Genomic DNA, 24,330 nt, shown 5'->3' with positions numbered 1-24,330 from the left:
TACTGATTCTGCAACAGTAATTGGGGCATGCAGCTCCTAGTCAGTGGAACATGGAGATACTGCCAAATATTAGTACCTCAAATAAATCATGCCATAATTTGACATCTTTTTTTTTTTTTTTTTTGTTTAACAGTGAAAGTAGTTTCTAAGTGGCTGTGTCCACAGATGGCAATTTATATGTATTTTCATGGCGGATGCCCAGGACATTTCTCCAAAGCACATTTGGTTCAATAATGGTGGTGTCATTCTGCATTATTGGTACAAATGGCCGAACGGCTATATGTAGCGGATAAAGTGATGGCAAATATGAATGCCACACAAACCCATTCCCTGAGACTGCTCTAGCTGTCCATCTTGATGGAGAGACCTGAAACCTCTATAGAGGTTCCCAAACCACTGGTACAGTACGTGTACCTGTGCTGGTACGCGGGACGTGTCCCGCCGATACGCGAGAAGGGAATCCCAAGTTTTCCTGACCGTTGAATCTATAACCATGCGTCACCAGGATCAATGATATGGTCAATGGCTGGGTTTCCCAAACGCATATGGTGTAAGACTTGTAGTGCTGCATTTGCTCAGATGCCCTCTAGGCCGCACACAGAAGCCTGTGAACATGGACATTCCATGCATAGATGTGCCACGCAATGGTAGGCCTCAGTTCTACCATTCTGAAATTTAATTTAATAATGTTTGGACTGCTGGACAGCTTACTGTAGGCTCTCTTTACTCTTTAAATAAATAAATAATAATAATAATATATAAAAAGTGTATGTATGTGTGTGTGTGTGTGTGTGTGTATATATATATATATATATATATATATATATATATATATATACACATGTTTTTTTTAGGAGTAAAGAGCCTACTGTCAGCTGTCCAGCATTCCAAATATTATTCAATTAAATTTCAGAATGGTAGACCTGAGGCCTACCGTACCAAGCCTGAGGCCTACCATTGCGTGGCACATCTATGCACGAAATGTCTATGTTCACAGGCTTCTGTGTGCGGCCTAGAGGGCATCTGAGCAAATGCAGCACTACAAGTCTTACACCATATGCGTTTGGGAAACCCAGCCAATGACAATGATATAACATTATGTTGTGATATAATAATAATATAGCAGTGGATAGGCTACTTGAGGCCAGTCAACTGTCTTCCGTGTCGTGCGTTCTTGGTACGATGATGTGCGCCCGCGACGCACCCTCCCACCCCCAGCCATGCCGGCCCGCGACGCACCCTCCCACCCCCAGCCATGCCGGTCCACGAACATTTCATGAACGGTCAGCCGGTCCATGGTAATGGAACGTTTGGGAACCCCTGCTCCAACATGTTGAACTACTTTCTATGCAAGGCACCCAGAGTGGTATTGATTTAATACTTTAGTTGACACAAAATGCAAACGGCACAAGGTACAGTCAGACATTTTTTGGGCTAAAAAGAAAACGCAATCCTGAGAAGACATTTGTAGAATCAACCTCAGATCTTTATGGGTTAAAGTAATCTCATGTTGTTGGCAACTTCTCCTGACACTATCTCAGTTGTTCGTTCTGATGCAACACAGTCCGTATTATCTAGTGCTCTTAAGTTAAAACAAACAGTGGGTTATTTGCAAATGGTGTTTGCCTACATTAGGCCAGATACGTGTGATATTGGAACAGAATAATGGCTGTAATTAATGACATCATTAACAGATTGTCTCTTTTTCTTCTCCTTCCAGCCTGACAATCTACAGACGACATGGCTGAGGGAGTTCTACCAGGTATGTCCTACAAACATCTCTGCAAGGTTCAGGTTTATTTGTCATACAATGTATGAATTCAATGAAATGATTTGTGCTCTGAGCACTCTGTCTTAAAGACAACATGGACAACAACAAAGACAAACGGTCTGGACCTATGTGGCCAGATGGGATATACACTAGTGTAGACAAACACAAACAACTACAGTACAAAATAAAAACAAACACAAGAAAAAACAGTGCGTAGTAAAGTGACTGTAATTGCATTACAGTGCAAGGTCAGCTGTTCAGTAGCCTTGGAAACCCAGACGTTTTTATTTCCAGGGAGAAAAAAAAAAGTCTTCAATTCGGCAGAGTAGCGCAAACGTCGATCACTCTCTGCTGATTTCTGATCGTCTGCACCTGTTAAATTGACGCACGCACGCACGCACGCACGCACATACACACACACACACACACACACACACACACACACTCCTCTCTCTCTCTGTCGCTCTAAATAATTGGTCTCATGTCGCGCAGCTGTGTCTAGATTCTCCCGGCGGATCCTGCCGGGAGCTACCTATGCCATAGAAAGCATAGGTGGACCCCCCCTGCCTGGGGGAAAAAACTGTTACTATGAGACGGGTGGTGCGTGATTTGATGCTCTGGTAGTGTTTTTTGGAAGGGAGTAGTGGTGTCTTTGATGATGTTGTGGGCTGTTTCCATACAGCGAGTGGTGTAGATGTTGTGGAGACTAGGTGGTGCTGTGCCAATGATTTTAGCTGCTGTTTTGACTGTTTGAGCAGTCATGTTGCTGTACCACACTGTGATACAGCCAGTTAAGGTTTCAATAAAGATTCACAAGGCCCTTGGTACTTACCATACATTTCCAAATAATAGCCCTTACTCAAATAGCCGCCCACTACCTAATAAAAGCCCAGGTTCTGACACCATTTTTGCTTAATAACCGCCTCGTCCGTCTTTTATATTTATAGAATTGGCTCAGTTATCAAACCATGACATTGTTGTCAGAAGCTCAAATATTGATTCAGATTGTAAGTGTAGTGCAATTCTTAAGACAGTGTTTGCAAACTAAAGTAGCACACCAGCATAACAAACGTCCTGAGGTATTTATTTTCTCCTCGAGTTAATCGGTAAGGCTCAAGGCTTTTGTCACATGATGGTGCAGCCGATTCCAGGCATCACATTAGGGGTAAAAAAGGTACCACTGTACATACCAATAATTATTAGTATTAGTATTAGTATTAAACCATAGTATTAATTAACAGGTTGCCATTTCCTTAAGGTTTACAGGTTAAACACTTAACCACAAACATCCACTCTTTGAATTTAAATTGTATGGCATTTGTACATTATTTGCTATTTAGAGTATATGCTGTGTATTACAGCCTTGTGTAACATTACACAACAAACAATATTAATAGTATGTCTGCTCTATTATTTGAAGCCTATCTTACAATTAAAAATATCTCACCTGTGTGAAGTGAGGGGTACTCTTATCATTGTACATCATTATTACAAATCACCCGTGCTGCGGGTTACAAATCACCTGTGCTGCGGGTTACAAATCACCTGTGCTGCGGGTTACAAATCACCCGTGCTGCGGGTTACAAATCACCTGTGCTGCGGGTTACAAATCACCCGTGCTGCGGGTTACAAATCACCTGTGCTGCGGGTTACAAATCACCCGTGCTGCGAGTTACAAATCACCCGTGCTGCGGCTTACAAATCACCTGTGCTGCGGGTTACAAATCACCTGTGCTGCGGGTTACAAATCACCCGTGCTGCAGGTTACAAATCACCCGTGCTGCGGGTTCCAAATCACCCGTGCTGCGGGTTACAAATCACCCGTGCTGCGGGTTACAAATCACCTGTGCTGCGGGTTACAAATCACCCGTGCTGCGGGTTACAAATCACCTGTGCTGCGGGTTACAAATCACCCGTGCTGCAGGTTACAAATCACCTGTGCTGCGGGTTACAAATCACCCGTGCTGCAGGTTACAAATCACCCGTGCTGCGGGTTACAAATCACCTGTGCTGCGGGTTACAAATCACCCGTGCTGCGGGTTACAAATCACCTGTGCTGCGGGTTACAAATCACCCGTGCTGCGGGTTACAAATCACCCGTGGCTTGGGTTAGGTTAGGGTTTTGGATAGTGTTAGTGAAATGACAGTTACTGTGTGTTTAGTAATGGTCTGACTAAATCGAGGTCTCTAACCAATGCCACGCTATAAAAAATATGTCTATGCACATTTTGTACTTTTTGCTATGTAAAATATCGGATATCGGGAGTGTATCGGGAAATTTCTAAATTAATATATCTGATCGGAATTGAAAAAATCAGTGTTGCATCCCCAGTCCAAATAACCGCCCTCATCCTTATAAACGCCCATGGGCCATTATTTGCATTTATATTTAGTATATATATATATAAATATATATATATATATACTAGAATTTCGCGGGCCTTCGGCCCGCTCATCCCAGAGTTGCGTTGCCCCGCGTTGCGATACAGAAGTCCACAGATACAGAAGTCCACAGTGACACGCGTTGTATGCAGCTGTTTTGTGTTGCAGCGCGTGCGCGCGCGCGTGTAGTGTTGTTGTTCTTATCCATAACAATAAATGGATCAAATATGCTCTATATTAGTTATGTATAGATTTAAAGCAGTGGCTGTCAAAGGTGTGATCCAGGGACCCTCATGGTTCCTTGAGGGGGTTCCAAATGGACCCATTATAGGTCTGTAACTCTGAGAGTGTACAAATGGAACCAAGTGGACCCTACAGGTCTGTAACTCTGAGAGTGTACAAATGGAACCAAATGGACTCTGTTATAACGTTTAACTGTGATACTGTACAAATGGAATCAAATGGGACTCTTATGGGTCCATTTGGTTTTACTCTCAGAGTTATGGGGGTCCTTGAAATTTAAAAGGGTTGAGAAGCTGTATGCAATGGCTTATGTCTTGTAAAAAGAGAGACCAGCCTATTCTCCAAAGCATGATATCTTATGCTTTGCTAGGTTGTACAAATTAATATTGGGTCAATATAATTTGCAGGACTCACGTGTGTGCTCTCTGTCTCTCTCGCTCTCTTCTCTCTCCTCCGTCTCTGGGGTGTGTGGGGGGGGGGGGGGGGGGGGGATTAGTGGCGCTGCCTGCGACAGTGCTATACTTCTCCAGCAGCGGTGCAGAACCGAGAGAGTGACACATTCTTGTGGATGTAAACTGCGCAAGTTGTAGCTTTAAAGTTCGGATTGTGTAGTCGCACCGGTGGTACAAAGTGAATGTTACAACTCGCACGGTGATGTTGTAAGGCGCAAATGCGAGTACCTAGTCGCACTGTCGAGCCCTGTGTAGTGTAGTGGCATTTTCGCTGCATCGCGAGGCGATCCAAATTCCCCCCCGCGCACGCACGCACGCACACACACACACACACACACACTGGACGTAGCTGTGTGTTGTTGCAGCGCGCGCGTGTGCGTGTAGTGTTGTTGTTGTTGTTCGTGTCGATATTTGCGCGTCGGTTTGTCCCGCTTGTACCACGCCAGGTTTGCACAGTGCGCTCAGTGCGATATTTCCGAACGTGGGCGTTGTGTGTGTGTGTGTGGGTGGGTGTGTGTGTGTGTGGCTGGCTGTGTTTTGTTGCGTGGGGATCGCCATGTGAGGGGGCTAGCCAATAAGGGCCCTGTGTTGCATGTGGAGAATTGTGTAGGTGAGTGTGTGTGGTGTAGCCGAACGGGGTGGTGAGGACATGAGGGGGATGTAGCACAGCAATCGGTGACCCCTACATTAAGCTGTGTTGCTCCCAAGATGCAGTGCAAATGCGTGTTGTAGCAACCGTAGCCAATGGGAAAACAGGATGCAGTGTTGCCAGGTCCGCGAATTGTAAGCGAGTTGTAAGTAGCGTGTTGAATGGCATTTTTTCTGGGCTTGTTTTCATAGACCTGGCAACAAATTAGGCGGGGGTGTCGGTGCTTGTGGCGTGTTTGTGTTTATTATTGATATTGATGTTGTTTGTGAGTGTGGACGGGAGGCGGCTGTAGTGGCAGTGCAATGACAGTTTTTACGCGGGTGTTGTTGACTGTGGGCGTGCGGCGCGACATGAGGAGATAGCCGTGGATCGACGCGGAGGGTAAGACTGTGTCGTGTTAGTGTGTTGTTGCAGTGTGTGTTGCAGCGTGTTGCAGCGTGTCAGTGACGTAGTAGCTGGTGCCTTTTGTTCCTGTGCGTGCTTTTGGGGACATGTTTTCAATTGTATATAAGGATATATATATATATAAATAGATCTACAAGCTCCAATAAGTCGCAGCGCGTTGAGCTTGCAGCATGCCACTCACCAACTCACCAAATACAAGCAGAGGTCCTCACAAGTATGTAAATTCCTCCGCATAATCCCAAAAAGTTGTAATTTAACTTGCGCCATACTCAGGCAATCCTAACACACAGACACACACAGGCCAGGGAGGGCCAGTACAGTACAGTACAGTGCAGTGCAGTGCAGTGCAGTGCAGCACCACTCACTTCAGACGGGTCTGGTAGGGTTATATTGCCCAAGCCCTGTGTCCATGCAGCCTAGAGTTCATGTGCACAAAATAAATCTCAGACAGGAACTGTAACCAAATAATGGCCCGGTGCAGACCGGTGCAAAAATAAAAAATAACGGCCGCCAAATAGCGGCCTGTTTCCTTATAAACGCCCAGGGTCTAAATCAATTTAGCATATTAACACTCCGAGCGGCATAAACGGTCTCCGGCGGGATCAAGGCAGGACTGTGTATGCCTTGATCCCGCCTCTAGCTGCCGCTGATTGGCCAGGCTGTTTGGTGGCCGGAGCATCGAGTCTGCCTGAGAGTTCCCAGATGGGAGCAGGAGGGGGGAACCCAGTGTACACTCTGCTGCCCCATCTGGCGGAGTCAGGTTACTAAGACATGGCCGAGACTGTTTTGCACCCCATCCGTCCGTCCGCCTGTGAACAGCTAATCGTATGTAATGTCTGAACAATTTCCCACTGTTGTTGTGCGACTACAACCACACAAGTTTCAACATGTAGAGTTCCATAATTAAATTTCTAAATGCACTACTTGTACAAAATGTAGTCTAAATTAATAAGAAGATGATCACGAGTATTCCCACTATTGTTGTGTGACTACAACCACACAAGTTTCAACATGTAGAGTTCCATAATTACATTTCTAAATGCACTACTTGTACAAAATGTAGTCTAAATTAATAAGAAGATGATCACGAGTACAAGATTTTCCATCGTATTTCTGTGTCATCTCTTGACGTCAAGACGTCTTTGTCACAGACTGGCCATCGTGTCAGCCGTTTGCTTTGATGTTCAAATATTTGAAACCGCATGTCTGTCGATGCGGAAACCCTGCCTACTGCGACACTCTGTAGTAGGTCTGCTTTCAGCTGCAAGAACAATGACAGACAGAGTTAATGAGCTTGTTTCATTTGAGTGGTTTGGTGGTATAATTATTATATTATGTGCAGTGGAAAAAGCATGACTTTAACAATACGTTCTTCATTTTCACGTGTGTGTGTGTGTGTGTGTGTGTGTGTGTGTGTGTGTGTGTGTGTGTGTGTGTGTGTGTGTGTGTGTGTGTGTGTGTGTGTGTGTGTGTGTGTGTGTGTGTGTGTGTGTGTGTGTGTGTGTGTGTGTGTGTGTGTGTGTGTGTGTGTGTGTGTGTGTGTGTGTGTGTGTGTGTGTGTGTGTGTGTGTGTGTGTGTGTGTGTGTGTGTGTGTGTGTGTGTGTGTGTGGTTTCTTCCCTCCAAGTGAGTGTTTACGGCATGTGTCATATCTTACGCTTTCATCTACATAGGAACTCCTGACAAACCACAACTCTTTCCACTGGGGGGCGGGGCTGGGGGAAGTGAGGCGACTGCAGCAGTCACACCAATACGAGAGAGAGAGAGACGTAGAATGACTGCTGAATATGAGATGGAGAGAGATGTTGCTAACAGAACAGAATGAGGTGTCAAGAACACATGAATAAGGAACAACTGGATTGCATAATGCTTACAACACTATGGCTTTGGTAGATGGCCAAGTGTGTGGAAAAAAACTGTCTGGTAGTGTCAAGTAGTATGTCATCAATGATCTTGTTTAGTCGATACACTTAATTGTTTTAGCTATTTTGTCTCATCTGTTTAAGGAAATGGGTAGCTGATATATTGCACTTTTACCTTAGCGCTAGGTATACTCTTGGTTGCTTGTTTTTGCAGAAAATGCACTAAAGACTTCTGGTGATTAGTAGTTTTTGTTCCCTACCTATGTTGAATACACTTATTGTAAGTCGCTTTGGATAAAAGCGTCTGCTAAATGACTGTAATGTAATGTAATGTAATGTGCTATCTTTTTCCCTCTGTGTTAAGCATGTGCAACAGTTGTATTTTGTGGGACAATATAATGTACGTGACCTTCTTCTGATCAGTGTTTGGATCTATTGTATTGTGTGCTTCCCCAGAGTTGGTGTCGAAGTGTCCTTGAGCAAGACTCTGAACCCCTAATTGCTCCCGATGTGCTTGTTGGTGCCTTGCATGGTTTCCGCTACCATCAGTGTATGAATGTGAATGGGTGAATGCACAACCTATGTAAAGCATCTTGGATAAATAAAAGGTGCTATATAAATGCACCATATTGTGTGTGTGGTGTGTCACAAGTGCACTGGTACAGGACTAAACTCCACTCCACTTGTCTGCTGACCGGCAGCTGCTCATTGTATAAATGCTATACAGCAGGCACTGACGGTTCATGGCCCTAACACCTCACTACTGACGCACGCACACACACGTGTGTGTCAACCTGCTACACATTGGGTCAATTTTAGTTGGGCAACTATTTATGGCATGTTAATATTTAAGGCCTAAAAATGTATAAATCGTTTGTTTACACACAATCCCCGGAGGGAGGTGAGAGATTCTATTGCCGCCATTCCTCCTGCCTGTGTCTGACTGTCCGTCACCGTGTGCTCTGTTGCTGGGTGCTGCCTGTGTCTGACAGTCTGTCACTGTGTGCTCTGTTGCTGGGTGCTGCCTGTGTCCGACTGTCCGTCACTGTGTGCTCTGTTGCTGGGTGCTGCCTGTGTCTGACGGTCTGTCACTGTGTGCTCTGTTGCTGGGTACTGCCTGTGTCCGACTGTCCGTCACTGTGTGCTCTGTTGCTGGGTACTGCCTGTGTCCGACTGTCCGTCACTGTGTGCTCTGTTGCTGGGTGCTGCCTGTGTCCGACTGTCCGTCACTGTGTGCTCTGTTGCTGGGTGCTGTCAGTGTGTCCGACTGTCACTGTGTGCTCTGTTGCTGGGTGCTGCCTGTGTCTGACTGTCCGTCACTGTGTGCTCTGTTGCTGGGTGCTGTCAGTGTGTCCGTCTGTCACTGTGTGCTCTGTTGCTGGGTGCAGCCTGTGTCCGACTGTCTGTCCGTCACTGTGTGCTCTGTTGCTGGGAGCTGCCTGTGTCCGACTGTCTGTCCGTCACTGTGTGCTCTGTTGCTGGGAGCTGCCTGTGTCCGACTGTCTGTCCGTCACTGTGTGCTCTGTTGCTGGGAGCTGCCTGTGTCCGACTGTCTGTCCGTCACTGTGTGCTCTGTTGCGCTGTGCTGCCTGTGTCCGACTGTCTGTCTGTCACTGTGTGCTCTGTTGCTGGGTGCTGCCTGTGTCCGACTGTCTGTCTGTCACTGTGTGCTCTGTTGTTGGGTGTAGCTGAGCGCTGAGCTCCATGGCTCTCGCTGGCCGTGGAGTAGTAAACGCGTCACTCGGCACCACTCGTCGCAACTGACAGACAAAGTGCTGTTTGCACATGGTGAATATGAATGGTTTAAACCCATTTAGACCCGAAGACGATTCTACAAAATGTATTCTAAATCATGAGAGTTTTCAGACCTATCTTTCTGTATCGGTGGTTCTCAAACTATTTCATGTCAAGGACCCCCAGAATTATATGTAATTGGCCACGAACCCCAATCAAAATAGGTTTTTCCAGGGATCCCCCAGACGCAAAGATTTGAGTTGAAAACGTTCGCTCTGAAAGAATATTATATATTCAAAGATTTGCACCACATTTTCACAATTGTTAAAAAAATAGCAGAACTACAAGCTCGTAGCGCAGCACTGAGTGCCGCGCTACGAGCTTGTAGATCTGCTATTTTTCGACAGCTAAAGTTTAAAATAATGGGTTAACCTAGCAGTTGTAGATCGATACATCGATACATACATAAACAATCAGCCACCAGCTTCAGTGGTGGTGGTCTGAATGGTTGCGAACAAAGTGAGCACCAACTATAGAAGCTGGCCGAAACTGTTTGTCTGTGTGTCAGTCTGTCTGTGTGTCACGCTGTAACACCACCCGCCCGCCACCAGAGGGCAACTACGAACTGAAATTGGAACTGTGTGTGTGTGTGTGTGTGTGTGTGTGTGTGTGTGTGAGAGTGTGAGAGAGTCAGACAGACAGACAGACACAACAGCTTCATTCGCGTTTACACGTCTTACTTGTATGGCGGCTGCTCTTCGGCCAGACAGGATAGCATGTTGGGACAATTTAGAGGTACAGACCCACGCGTCGCAAAACGATCTATTAACTTTTTAGCCGATAAATCGGTATCGATTCCTTTCCCATGCACAGCTGTTTAGTTTATTATTTATTATGTATTTTATTTTAAGATTTTCTTTTTGGCTTTTAGCCTTCATTGATACATGAACAGTAGCAAACAATCTCTACAAGAAGAGCCACAACAACTCGCAGCCTATGATATGATTTGACTGGATTTGTACCTTGATTATGGATTTGACTAATGACTGGATTTGACTAATGACTGTGGATTTGACTATGGATTTGTTTTGACCTCACACAGACAACTCAATTAGTATAATCAAGCTTTTACTGGAGACATGGCCACATGGAATTGTTTTTAATGGATGTCAAGTTGTAATTTGGTTGACATTTAAAATCTCTGAGAGAAAAAATAAATACATAGGGTATATTTACAAAGCCAACTGGGCTGACAAAATATCACAATAAACAAAAAATGTTGGGCCGGACAAATAACTAGAAAGAATAAAAACTAAACAAAAAAAAAACTGTACCCTGTTGTACCCTGCTGTTTTTCTTTCTAATTATTTGTTCAGCCCCAAAAACATGTGTTTATTGTCAGGAGCCCAGTTGGCTTTGTCCGAGGATTAAAGGATAAACCCCTTTTGGTGTTTTAAGCATTATGTTACGCTTTAGCAGCAGCAAATTGCAGATCTACGAGCTTGTAGGTCTGCTATTTTTGAAAAATCATGAAAATGTGGTGTAAATCTTTGAATTTATATTCTTTCAGAGCGTTTTTAACTCATCTTTGCTTCCATGGAACAACATATTTTCAGATGAAATAGTTTGAGAACGACTGACATAGAAACATGAGGTTTTTCAGAAAAGTGTCATGATTTAGAAAACATTATTTAAATTTCGATGTCAGGCCTAAATGGGTTAAAGGACCACTTCACCACTTTTCAACCTATCTTCATATAATAGGTCCTCACTAATAATCTTGAAAAAATGGCGCAATTTTTTTCTACTCGGTCTGTGTCTCATAGGAGGGCTGTGGGCAGTTCAGAAACAGTCTTCCAGTGACATCATCAATGGGGAATACAAGCTAATAAAAACTGCAGGCTTTCTAGTCTTGAAAAGTTGCAATGCGAAAATGGAAGCCATCGTTCTCATGATAATGAAAATCTAAACATTTTTGTAAAAAAAATCTTGTTTAAAAAATAATCTGCCTAATGATGATGTCACTGGAAGACTGTTTCTAAACTGCCCACAGCCCTCCTATGAGACACAGACTGAGTATAATTTTTTTTTTGCCATTTTATCATGATTATTAGTGAGGACCTATTATATGAAGATAGGTTGAAAAGTGGTGAAGTGGTCCTTTAAATAAATACTTTCTGAAACGTCTATGGAAAAATGAAAGGGAAATTCTCTTCCGGTGCCCTCGAAGGGGGCGACGCTCTTATTTGGAAAACAGTTGTACTACTATACTGTACTATACGGCAGCCTGCTCTACCCAAGTGCACTCTGCTGCAGTACTCTACCCTACTGAGCTCTGACCTGCTTTACTACACTCTCATCCCCACTACACTACAACTCTGACCTGCTTTACTACACTCATCCCCACTACACTACAACTCTGACCTGCTTTACTACACTCTCATCCCCACTACACTACAACTCTGACCTGCTTTACTACACTCTCATCCCCACTACACTACAACTTTGACCTGCTTTACTACACTCATCCTCACTCCACTACAACTCTGACCTGCTTTACTACACTCTCATCCCCACTACACTACAACTCTGACCTGCTTTACTACACTCTCATCCCCACTACACTACAACTCTGATCTGCTTTACTACACTCATCCCCACTACACTACAACTCTGACCTGCTTTACTACACTCTCATCCCCACTACACTAAAACTCTGACCTGCTTTACTCCTAGAGTATAAAGAAGGATAGAGATCGAACTGGAGCGTTAGCCCTGCCCCCCGCTATTCATTTCAGTGGAAGTTGCTCAGTGGCGTTTTGAAGCACCCGGAAGACTTCCGGAAGTATAATTATAACTCAATGGCTCGAGCGAGCGGAAGTTTAGCCTAGCCTAGCCCCGGACCTCAAATTTGAGGTTCCTCGCTTACGCACGTGACGTCATGAATGTCCGTCCACTTCCATTAAAGTGCTGCAATTCCACATTTCGCCAGTAGGTAGTGGCATTGTCAACGTTGGATAGCCTTACTGGGGGCTTGGCTTTACTACACTCTCATCATCCCCACTACACTACAACTCTGACCTGCTTTACTACACTCTCATCATCCCCACTACACTACAACTCTGACCTGCTTTACTACACTCTCATCCCCACTACACTAACTCTGACCTGCTTTACTACACTCTCATCCCCACTACACTAGACTACACTGTTCCTTCAACTGACAGCTACAACTACTCTGGTTCATCCCGGTTCACGGTCGGAATTCATTTTAAGATGACATGGGATCATCTTAAAATCGTTTCATATAAGCATTGTGGTCCTAAAATAAACAAGCTGTCTCTGCGTTATTGTCAGGGAGGTGTCTCTATCGTTTGCGACAGTCAGTCACTCATCTATGATAGTCTGTTTCTAGCGAAAATGTAACTAATTCAGCAGCAGTAACAATAGCATTTTCTCTCAATCAGTTGATTCTTCACATATCCATATGAATGAAACAAAGGCATACACAGTGCTGCCTTGATCCCGCCTCTAGCTGCCGCTGATTGGCCAGGCCGTTTTGTGGCTCCCAGATGGGAGCAGGAGGGGGGAACCCAGTGTACTCTCTGCTGCCCCATCTGGCTGATTCAGGTTGGGGCTAGCGCCCCTCAAACAGAAGCAGAGAATAGAGTGGCCAGGTCAGGTGGTTGGACTTGACAGCTCCACCTAAGCTGTCTTGTGATTTGTCATCTGCAAACACATCTGGACAGGCTCCACTAACGGTGTCATTTCCATAGACTGTTGAGTTGACTGGAGGTACAGGGACTAGGAAAGGGGTTCGTCTTTTGGAAAAGGAATAGTTTTTTCCAAAAAAAAAGTGTGTGTGTGTGTGTGTGTGTGTGTGTGTGTGTGTGTGTGTGTGTGTGTGTGTGTGTGTGTGTGTGTGTGTGTGTGTGTGTGTGTGTGTGTGTGTGTGTGTGTGTGTGTGTGTGTGTGTGTGTGTGTGTGTGTGTGTGTGTGTGTGTGTGTGTGTGTGTGTGTACACACACAGGGCTTAAAGGTGTAGTGAAACGGAAATGGTGGACATTTATTGTGAAGTTTCAAGTTGAAACACCGCTATGAAGTTTCTGAACCAATCAGAGCGTCGCATCCCTTCAGGCGATGGGACGGTAGCTAGGGAATGTTGCTATACGCAGCAGCGTGGTGTGTGTTTGTTTACAAATCAAATAGACAGCCAGCTCTACCAGTTTACTGTTATGTGGCTTATTTCTACCCTATAATGTTTTCAGATACATATTTTAGCGTGATGATTAAGTTGAAACCGAGTAATACACTGTCTGGATGTTATCTGGAATGGGAATAAAAACGGAGGATTTCTGTAATCAATAGCAGCTGTGCTGCATGGATGCGCACATATTGGAGAGGATACGGGTGAGCTTCATTTTTATTGGCTTTTATCGATGTGGGCCTCGACACGTCATCACGCAGCACGTTTTCGTTTTCAGGAAGTAATAAAAAATATATTTTTATTGACTTTTGATATAAAAACACACAAAAGAGAATTTTCCCATTTTTTTTGGCATCCATTGTTAGGTATGCTCACATGATGACCACGGAGATGGTCTAAAAGTGTGAAAAACGTATTTTTCATTTCACTACACCTTTAAAGTTCTCAGTCCTGGGGACAGATTTCAGTCCTGAGGATTTCATAGGGGTCATTTTATGAGATCCGTGCAGATTTGCAAATCTTTGCTTCCCCCCAGAAGCAAAGATTTGAGTTAAAATGTTCACTCTGTAATAATATATATTCAAAGTCCCGACTCTCCCCATATGTTGTAACTTGTAAGTTAATGCTGTATTTACCAATACTGAGAAATGGGGATACTGATTTGCTTTGTAAAATGTAGTTTATTTTTCGTCTTGTGAACGAGATACACGGCGGGTAGCGTTTATGCTGTGTGGGCTAGGCCAGCCCATATTATTGTTTATTATTACACCTCAGAAATATTATTTTATTTTGAAGGACGTTTCCCTATTCCTTTCACTTCCGGGGTCAGGCCAACGAGGCACTTTCCAAGAGGGTACTTCAGAGATTTTGTCAAGAGTTGTCAGTGTTGGGGTGCCCCCTACTGGACTATCCGTCCTATTTTCCATTATGCACGTGTGTATTGTGTGAGTGAGTTTGGGTGTGTGCGTGCGTGCCTGTGTGTGTGTGTGTGTGTGTGTGTAGGCATATAAATATACCGTTCAAAATTGCTATTATTACTACTGTATGTGTGTGTGCGTGCATGCGTGTGTGTGTGTGCTTGTACATGTGCATGTACATGTGCGTGTACATGTACATTTATGTATTTGTACTTTCTTTTTCTTTTTGAGATGTCATGCACTCATGCAGATGGATATTCAGTGTTCCAATTTTAACAAGAGCATGTTTTTTCAGTTTATTATAATAGATAAAGACCGATTGTGGTCAGACTGGTTGGTATTATTTTGTTTTAAATATTACACGGCTCTGGTAGTGCTCAGCCCCACAGGGTAAGCTTTAAATATGTTTTAGTCAGACGAGGGCAGAGGAGCAGGATTTTTTGCAGTCTCTCATTTGGGGAGGGGCCGGCAGAGGGGTTTTTTGTGGGTGTTTTGTGTTGTGTTTGTACGGCTAACTAAATGGTTCTGTACCTGCGTCTGACCGGGAGGTCATTTTATTATGTTTCCCACCCAGGTATGGCTGTACCTGATTCATATATATATTTGGGGGGGGGGGGGGGGGGGGGCAATACAAACTTTACAACATATTCTTGTATGGCAAGTGACGATCTGTTTGAGGACATTGTAATGTAATGCAATATGATATAACCTTATTACCTTTATATATTTTTATTTTACTTTACTGTGTGTTTTGGTCCTGTATTTCAGTCTTTTTTATTTACTTATTTTTATCAAGGTGTTCTTAATGTATTGTGTGCTTATGTGTAGTCTAGTGGTGTATGTGTGTTGCTATGTCTTGTTGTGTGTAAAAAAAACAATAAAAACAAAAGGGGTTCCCGCCCAAAATGGGTTAAGGATGCTTAGTCTGTGTCTCTGCAGACAATCTTTTTACAAAGCTGGCAGTATCCTCATGCAGTGTTGTCATTGCGTAACAGTATATCATCATCACCACAGTTTTTCTGAGAAATGCCCCTGCAGTCCCCACCCACCCCCACACCTACTTTGAGCTCGAACGGATCCAAATACAGTAAATGGCACCATAGTTGGGGTGGGGTGGGGGGGGTGGGGGGGTGAATATGGAAAGAGGGATGCTTGCTCAGGCCACAGGTAAACACATTACGCCTCACACACGGTTGAGTAACACAAACATTCATATTTGCTGTTCTCAGGAAATGCCGCTACCATTGATGCGTGACTTACGTGTCCCCAGCTCACCTAATAAACACACACACACCCTGGCCTCATGACCAGCGGCTCACTGCACTGTTTATATTCAAGGGTATACAAGGAAGGACAAGTACACAAACATTTTGACAAGGACACATCTATTCACTCTTTAGGTCCTCTCACATAATGATCCCTTAGATTTTTCTCTTTGGGTAAATGTTATTTTTTTTCCCCACTGTGAATGTTGTGGTTGCCCTGAGAGTGAATCTAGAACGAGTGGTTTGGTTCAGCTGGCTATTTATTTACAACATACTAATATACTACAGTTTTTGGTCAAACTCAAAATAGCAGATCTACAAATAGCAGATCTACAAGCTCGTAGCGCGGCACTCTGCGCAGCACTATGAGCTTGTATATCTGCTATTTTTCAATAGCTAAAGTATAACATAATGCTTAAAACACAAAGGGGTTCCCGCCCAGAATGGGCCAAGTTTTTCAGAAAACGTAGGTCAGGATTTAGAAGGCGTTGTTTAGAATCGGCCTATCAGTCCTAAACGGGTTAATTCCTTAATCTAATTGACAGTAAAAACAAAGTATTAAATACATATTGACCACCATTGGAAACGTATGGACACCATTGTGATTCCCCTTTATTTAGACTAGATAGGGAGACTGTCATACAATATACCTGATGTTTAGAAGACATGTAATTATTACCAGAGAGCAGATAATGCATTCCACCTGGTACAATGGTATCCATTGTAGAAGTACCTTTTCATAGCAGAGACCATGTGTTGCCGCGAACACTGTTGATGATTCATTTTGACATTAACCAAAAACAAAAGGTATGTTTTAAGTACCGGTAATTTATTTGAATTGTAGTCCCATGGTTACCAGATTCATAACAAGTGAGTCTCTGCATTTTTAAGAGGGGGCAAAGGTTTTCCAAACGATTATATTGCACAGCTCCCTGGTATTAGATAAAAAAAAGAAGAAAAAGCTTTACAAACTTTAGATGAACTCTTTGGATGTGTTTAATCATGCAAGGTAATAGTAAGGCAAAAGGGTTCTTTTCCGTTCTCGATGGCAGTTTGGCTGGGATGCACACGCAGATCCGACACGCCACGTGCGGAAATCACCCGTCGCTCCCGAACAGGGTTGTTTTTGGCAGCACATTTCTATATTAGTTTTAGTCAGTCTCTTGAAAAGTTTTCTTTTAGTTTTAGTCACATTTTAGTCACCCGCAATGTTTTAGTGTTAGTCTAGTTTTAGTCGACTAAATATAAGATTTTAGTCGACTAAATCTACAGGTGATTTAGTTGACTAAAATGTGTTTTGCCGTTGTAATAGCTGATTTTACACTTGCTGTAAATAGCAGATCTACTAGCTCACAATGCGTTGCGACGCGACGCGTTGTAAGGCCATGCAGGTACCTCACAAGATGACTTGAGGTCAAAAATACCTTTTTTCTTCATGCAATGTTATTGGCTACTCCCTGTTATTGGCTAATGTTATTGGCTACTCCATGTTATTGGCTACTCCCTGTTATTGGCTAATGTTATTGGCCCCCCCAGCGGGGTAGAGCCATTGTCCTTTAAATTGAACAATGGGCTGTTTGGAGGTGTGAAGTCCGAAATGGACCCGTTGGGGTCCACTCTGTACATTCAGAGTTACAGACCCATAAGGGTCCATTTGGTTCCCAACTATCATTTAACTGGGGACCCCCTGGAACTCCCTCAAGGACCCCTGGGGGTTGCCGGACCCCACTTCGGGAACCACTGCTATAAAAGCTGCAAGTCTGTTTGTACAGTGACCAAATTTGACTGAGGGGCTGCCATCCAGCCTCCAGAGGAGAAGTGCTAGAGAGAGAGAGAGAGCGAGGGGGAGAGTTGTGCCCCTGTGTGAACCAGGCAGGCCTCCAGGTTCATGCCAGTGCTCCGTGCTGCCTGCCTGCCGCTGCACTGCTATGAATGTGACGTCATGGAAACAAGCATCAGACTCTGAACTCGGCGTGGCCGCAGCGAGCTACAATCACACAGCCAGCCAGACAGCCAGCGCTAGCTCACCCTGGTGCTCTGCAATACACACAGTATGTTCACTGTGTCGTCTTATTCCGTCGGTTAGTTTTCTAATCAGCAGGCACTGAACCTGTGAACTCTTAGACTGATGATTTTCTCAGTTGAAATGAGAAAAACATAAGACGGACCTACTTTTGTTTTATGTGCGAGTTGGTGTGTTCTTACATACAGTTGGAGGAATTATGATGTCTTCTACACAGTACATCCATGCAAACAGCTGTACCAATGCTTGGCTAGACTAGATGCAGACAGTACACAGGCAGCACAATTTAATCTTATTAGATTCATCTATTGATTGAAATGTGTTAGGTACGGTACGGAATGTTATGCTACACAGTGGTTCTCAGAATTGTTGCTTTATTATGGACTACTATTTAAACTGAGGAATTGTTGCATCATGCTGCCGAGAAATAATTCCCAGCGCATTGAGCCCCTATCGTCCAGTTGAGGAACTATAATGGACTTAAATACACGTGGAGGACTGAGCTGTCGTATTTCACGCGTGTCACTCAGTCAGAAGTACTAAACCAGACCGTGACTCGACGGCAACATCCTGGAAAATGAACCAAAAGTTGTTTGACTGGCTTTACGGTGGCTCTCCCAACTATAGAGGCATGTTGTGCAAGGTTGCCTGCTACTACTTGCTCTCTCTTTCTCTTTCTCTCTCTCCTGTTCTTTGTGCTGCACGTGTATCTAAAGTGCACTTGACTTGATCTGTCACATTGATTGTCTTCCATTCAGCGCAGGGTGTAACCACCTTGTGGAACTGGACATTCCTTCACATGCAGCTGGATGCGTACCGTGTCTGTGCAAACGGGAGTCTGACCTCAAAACCAAAATGCCATCGGACGGCCGGCCAGGTGTCCTGACCCTGTCTGGATGAAATTTCACCTTAAGCAAAGCAGGGCATGAATTTCCCTGCTCCGTGGCTGTGCCGTGTGTACACCGGCCCCGAGTGAGTGACATGGGGATCATTACGATGTGGCGTGGCAGCATTGTAAAACAGTAGTTTTGCATTGCGTCATGCATGCTGAATTGAACGACCTGTCCCTCGATTCCCGACCACCCGTTTGCATGGGAAAACTTTGTCCAGGCCAGTGATTTGTGCAGGATGGGTTCTGCTGCTGCTGCTTCTCCACATCCTACCTACCTGCCTACCTACCGCATCGTTTGTGTAACTTCTGCATACTGTGTGGAGATACAGAATATTGTTGGAGGAGAATATCAGCGGAGAGATCATTGATTGGCCTGGCCTGTTTTTAAAGAGTCGAGCAGGAATGTCATGGTGCCCCCTGTTGGAGCAGTGCCATCACCCTACTTACTGCCTTTTGTTTTATACTACAGGCATTTATTCAATAAAGTAATAAAGAAATAAAGTAAAAGTATGTCCACATTAAACATTGGGAGAAATGGAGGCATTTTAACCTATAATTAATACTAAAGCCAAGAATCACTGTACACATCTAAATACTTTACTTTATTTGTTTATTTGGACAGGACAATGCATATTAATGGACGTCACATGGACGTAAATACACCGGATATAGCACAGTTGCTAATTTTCATCCGCAGTCCTCACAAGAAACACAAATCGGAAAATGTAGCTCAATCCCTTATACGCAGAGGAAGGCCATTCCATAATACACAACCCTGTACTGAGAGGACAGTGCAAATAATGCACTTATTGGCTTGTGAAAGTTTGCATGAAGATTTTTTTATTTAAAATTCATGAATTGAATGACTGAAAGCTGTATCTGACTTTATCGTGTATTTTAAGGCTTTAAAATGTGTTGCGTAAATTTGTCTTGTTATCATGAAATATAAACTGTTCTCTGTTATACAAGTATAGTCACTTTGCCTTATACTAAATACATAAAGATCCTTGCGGTCTTGTTTCCATTGAGGTCCTATATCCAATCCATCAACATATAAGAGGGGGCGGGATCGTGTAAAGAACGGGTTGGGAGAAGTGATGCAGTGGCTCAGGGGTGGAGTGGTTGGTAGAGCGACCAGATGGGAACTGTGAGGTTCCCAATTAGATCCCGGGGCTCCCACAGAGTTGGTGTCGAAGTGTCCTTGAGCAAGACTCTGAACCCCTGAATTGCTCCCGATGAGCAGGTTGATGCCTTGCATGGTTTCCTCCGCCATCGGTGTATGAATGTGTCTGTGGATGTAATGCACAATCTATGTAAAGCGCTTTACATGTACCATTTATAGGACACTATTGTCAAAATCAGTGTGGGACACAGTATTGAGCTAATCAAAATACTGTCTGGAAAAAAGTTAAAGAATGCACTTAGAAGGGTGTAGAACAGGGGTGCACATTACGTCGATCGCGGTCGACCAGTCGATCGCAAGCGCTGCGCAGGTAGACCGCTTGGCCTTGCCATGAAAAAAGAAAAAAAGAAAAACAAGCCTTAGCCTGCTTCAAATGGAACCAAAGGACCCTTTTCTAAAAAATAAATGGACTAGACTCCTCCGCGGGGACCCCCATTATCCGCGGACCCCCACACAGACTACCGCGGAGGCGCGGACCCCCGCGGAGGTCGGCGCGGACCCCCGCGGAGGTCGGCGCGGACCCCCGCGGAGGTCGGCGCGGACCCCCGCGGAGGTCGGCGCGGACCCCCGCGGAGGTCGGCGCGGACCCCCGCGGAGGTCGGCGCGGACCCCCGCGGAGGTCGGCGCGGACCCCCGCGGAGGTCGGCGCGGACCCCCGCGGAGGTCCGCGATAGTCTGCGTGGGGGTCCGCGATAGTCTGCGTGGAGGTCCGCCGCGCCTCCACGGTAGTCTCTGTGTGGTCTGTGCGGTAGCATCATGATGCCATCATCCATGCATCACAACCAAAACAAACTAGGACTAGTTTTGACAGTTGCCACATTTCGTGACTGAGAGAGAAACAAGCAACCAGGTCTATGAAAATGTTAACAGGCCAGATCAAGTCAGAAAATCCGAAAAAGTCAGAAATTAAGTCTCTTCTTTGCAATGTGGGGAAACTGAAAAGATAAATAAATAGAATTGATTTTGAAACCTAGATTTTGAAAGTCCTAATGCCTTAATGTTATTTATTTATTCGCCATATAGGTACATATTTTGAGTATTTTAAGCAAAGGGATAATCTTTTGGTTTGTAGATCACCTTGAGCTGGCAATTTTAAAAGTAGACCTCAAGTCAAAAAAGTGTGGGCACCCCTGGTGTAGATCAATAAAACATGCCACCTCTTGTTGGCCTTAGAAATAAATGTGTTTTGGGAGTCTGTGGTTAGACCATGCAGGGAAGGGGACCACCAGTCACAGCAGTCTTATTGAATGCTCGGCCCACTGGCACCTAGGGATGGATGTCATGTTTAAACAATCGAGACAAGAGGCGATCAAGAAATAAATCTAATGATCCATGCTGGTACAAACATGTCGGTCTAAAAGTGTATTGATACCTGTCAACCAGCGCTGCCCGGGTAAACAAAATTACGCTTTTAAAGTGACGGTACACATTAACCAGTTAATAGTTTATTTAATATATTATTGGTAAAAAGGTCAATTGCCTTCCGTCTGTATTTGAAGGCAGAAAATATGCTGGTTCTGTTCAGATTTTATTGTCTTCCGTCTTTCCACAAAAGAATAGAAAATGCTCGATAGTGAGCTCGATAAGAACCCGGCTCGATAAGGTGCTCATTATCACTAGCAGGGAAGGGGACAGTCAAAGCTGTCTTATTGAATGCTCTGCCCACTGGCACCCTGTCTCCACCGATAGCACCCTGTCTCCACCAATGGCACCCTGTCTCCACCGATGGCACCCTGTCTCCACCGATGGCACCCTGTCTCCACCGATGGCACCCTGTCTCCACCGATGGCACCCTGTCTCCACCGATGGCACCCTGACGCCACCAATGGCTGGTTGACCAGTTGAAGTACCTAATTAGTTGTCGGAAGAGAATCTGACTAGAGGTTGACTGTACATTTATACATGGGCAAGACAGCTTTTTCTGTCAATGGCCCAACTCCAAAACTCCTTCAAACTGAGCTCCCTGCCATCAGTTCAAAGGAATGCTTCAGAACTTTGGTTTAATTTTACACTCTCAAGAGGGATTTAATAATGGTCCATTTGGTTACCAACTCTGTCATTTATTTGGAGACCACCTGGAACCCAGACCACTGGTTGAGAACCACTGCTGTATAAAATACTAATTTGTTCAGTACTATGATATAGGCTGCTTCTGACCTTTGACTCTGCCACGTGATCAGGCGGTAATTCTCCCTGCATGGTTTTCCTCTGAAAGAAATAGGCCTACCGCCGTTGTTTGATTATTAAAATAAAGTTGGCTGAGGAGGAATTAAGTGTTACGCGGGGACAGATTCAGCCGCCACCTCCTACGGCAGATATATAAACAGTGTCAGAATGGAAGGAGAGCGAGAGAGAGAGAAGATCAGAAGGCACACCTCGTAATCAAACATCGGCAGCGTGTGACATCCGTGTGAGGGTGACATGTCATGTCATGCCACATGGAGATGCTGTCTGTTCTGTTTGCCGTGCTGGCGTCTCTCATGTCCTCTGTCTGTGACAGAGGACACAATAGTGACAGCAGCAGCTGTCACTATTAAGGCTGTACCCTAGCCCTGTTTTTAGGACTCGAACTTCGGCAGGAATTTTCGAGCGAACATCCGAACCATTCGTTTCTAATTAATTTAAAAAATAACCTTCGAGCTCCGAACCTCCGAGTGCTTTTAACCAGGCTGCAATTCATAAATAGATCCTATGGGAGAAAAAGAAAAGAAAAAAAACAATGGTTCAAGCCCATTAATTAAGATTCGAGTGCCAACCCTAACGAGCGAACGTTCGAACCCCCGAATGTTCGGGGACAGCCTTAGTCACTATACCAGTAGACGTTTTTATTTCCAGGGAGAAAAAAAAAAGTCTGGGACCGAGTCCACTTCAATTCGGTATAGAGTAGTGCAAACATCACTCTCTGCTGATTTCTGATCGTCTGCACCTTTGTTAAATTGACACATACAAGCACACCCGTACACACACACACTCCTCTCTGTCGCTCTAATTAATTAGTCTCATGTCGCGCAGCTGCGTCTAGATTCTCCCGGCGGATCCCAGACACCAGGCTACTATACCAGTAACCAGAGTGGAGTTCAGTCTATTTGTAAAGCCACAGTCATAAAGGTGTCTTTTTGTCTCCACCAGGCCGAAGGCATGGGGAGAGAGTATGTTTTGCACTCCGTCCGTCCGTCCTTCCGTCCGTCCTTCCGTCCGTCCGTTATCAGCTAATCTCCGGCACCGTTGGCCCGATCAATGCCAAACTTTGCACAAACACTCCCTGGATGCCAACGATGAACCTCTGCCCCACATTTTCCAGAACGGCCTGTTATAGCGCCACCATGAGGCAGCTTTTCACATTGTTTACCTAAAACTGCACCGATCTGCGTGATACGTTGCATGCACACTCCCTAGAGGCCAAGGACAAACCTTTGACCTGCATTTTCCGCATCTGCCTTTTATAGCGCCACCAGGAGGCCGACTTTTGTAAAAAAAAAATTGATATTACTCCTCCAGATTCTGTCCAAAAATCTCACAAATCGTTACACAGTATCTCTATGGTCATGTGCTCAAGTCGGATCTGTCCGATATTTCATATTCCATCCTAATTGGCTATAATTGGCTTTCACAGTTTGCCCCGTTTTGAACAAAAGCCTCAAATCATGAACGCAGCATGCAATTTACGTGAAATCTTTCACACATTTTCTTACTAGGCTGAGGAATATATCCCACCCTTTTCACATTGGCCTGTTATAGCGCCACCAACAGGTTGATTTTTGCAAAACACATTTTTGGAACAAAATGCTTCAAAAACATGTTTATAATAATCCTAAACATTTTGCCAAACATCTCACACAGTCCTATCCTCCTGGTGGAGACCTGTGCCCAGAAGGGCACTTTTTCTAGTTTTGTTTTGTTTTACTCGTAATAAATCGTTGGTATGACAATGTCATCCACGTTTTGCCTCACCGTGTCAAACAGAATTTTCTGTTTTTAATTTAACTTTGTATGAGTAGTTTGCCCTTTGCCCAGGTTAATTTTAATGTTTTTTTCTTTGTGTGATTATGGTAAATGAAATGACCTGTTTGTCAAAGCTATGTTTTACTGCTTGGAAAAGACAAATACAATATGCTCAATTAAAGTGCATGTGTCAACTCACGTGCATTAACATGCGTGCGTAGCCCACACACCTCTTTCTGGACACACACACACACACACACACACACACACACACACACACACGCACACACACACACACACACACTTTTACTTTACTCACGTCACAGTCAAACTCTCAGACACACTGCATGCACTCTCTTACTGTACTCACGCAAGCATGCACACATTCACACACACACACACAC

The 24,330-nt window shown here is 44.5% G+C and overlaps 1 protein-coding gene across 3 annotated transcripts in view; it reads left to right on the top strand.

Moving 5' to 3' along the window:
* The window catches only part of inpp5a (inositol polyphosphate-5-phosphatase A), a 244,203-nt gene that overhangs the window by 61,347 nt on the left and 158,526 nt on the right, over window positions 1–24,330 (top strand). For all 3 annotated transcript variants that reach the window (XM_079511579.1, XM_079511580.1, XM_079511581.1), the window contains one exon: window positions 1,721–1,762. In XM_079511579.1, coding sequence (XP_079367705.1) covers window positions 1,721–1,762 — 42 coding nt within the window. The remainder of the gene's footprint in view (window positions 1–1,720; window positions 1,763–24,330) is intronic.

Source organism: Electrona antarctica, assembly GCF_951216825.1.
Source record: "Electrona antarctica genome assembly, chromosome: 10".
In the NCBI taxonomy this organism is placed as follows: domain Eukaryota; kingdom Metazoa; phylum Chordata; class Actinopteri; order Myctophiformes; family Myctophidae; genus Electrona; species Electrona antarctica.
This window is presented reverse-complemented; position numbering and strand designations above follow the sequence as displayed.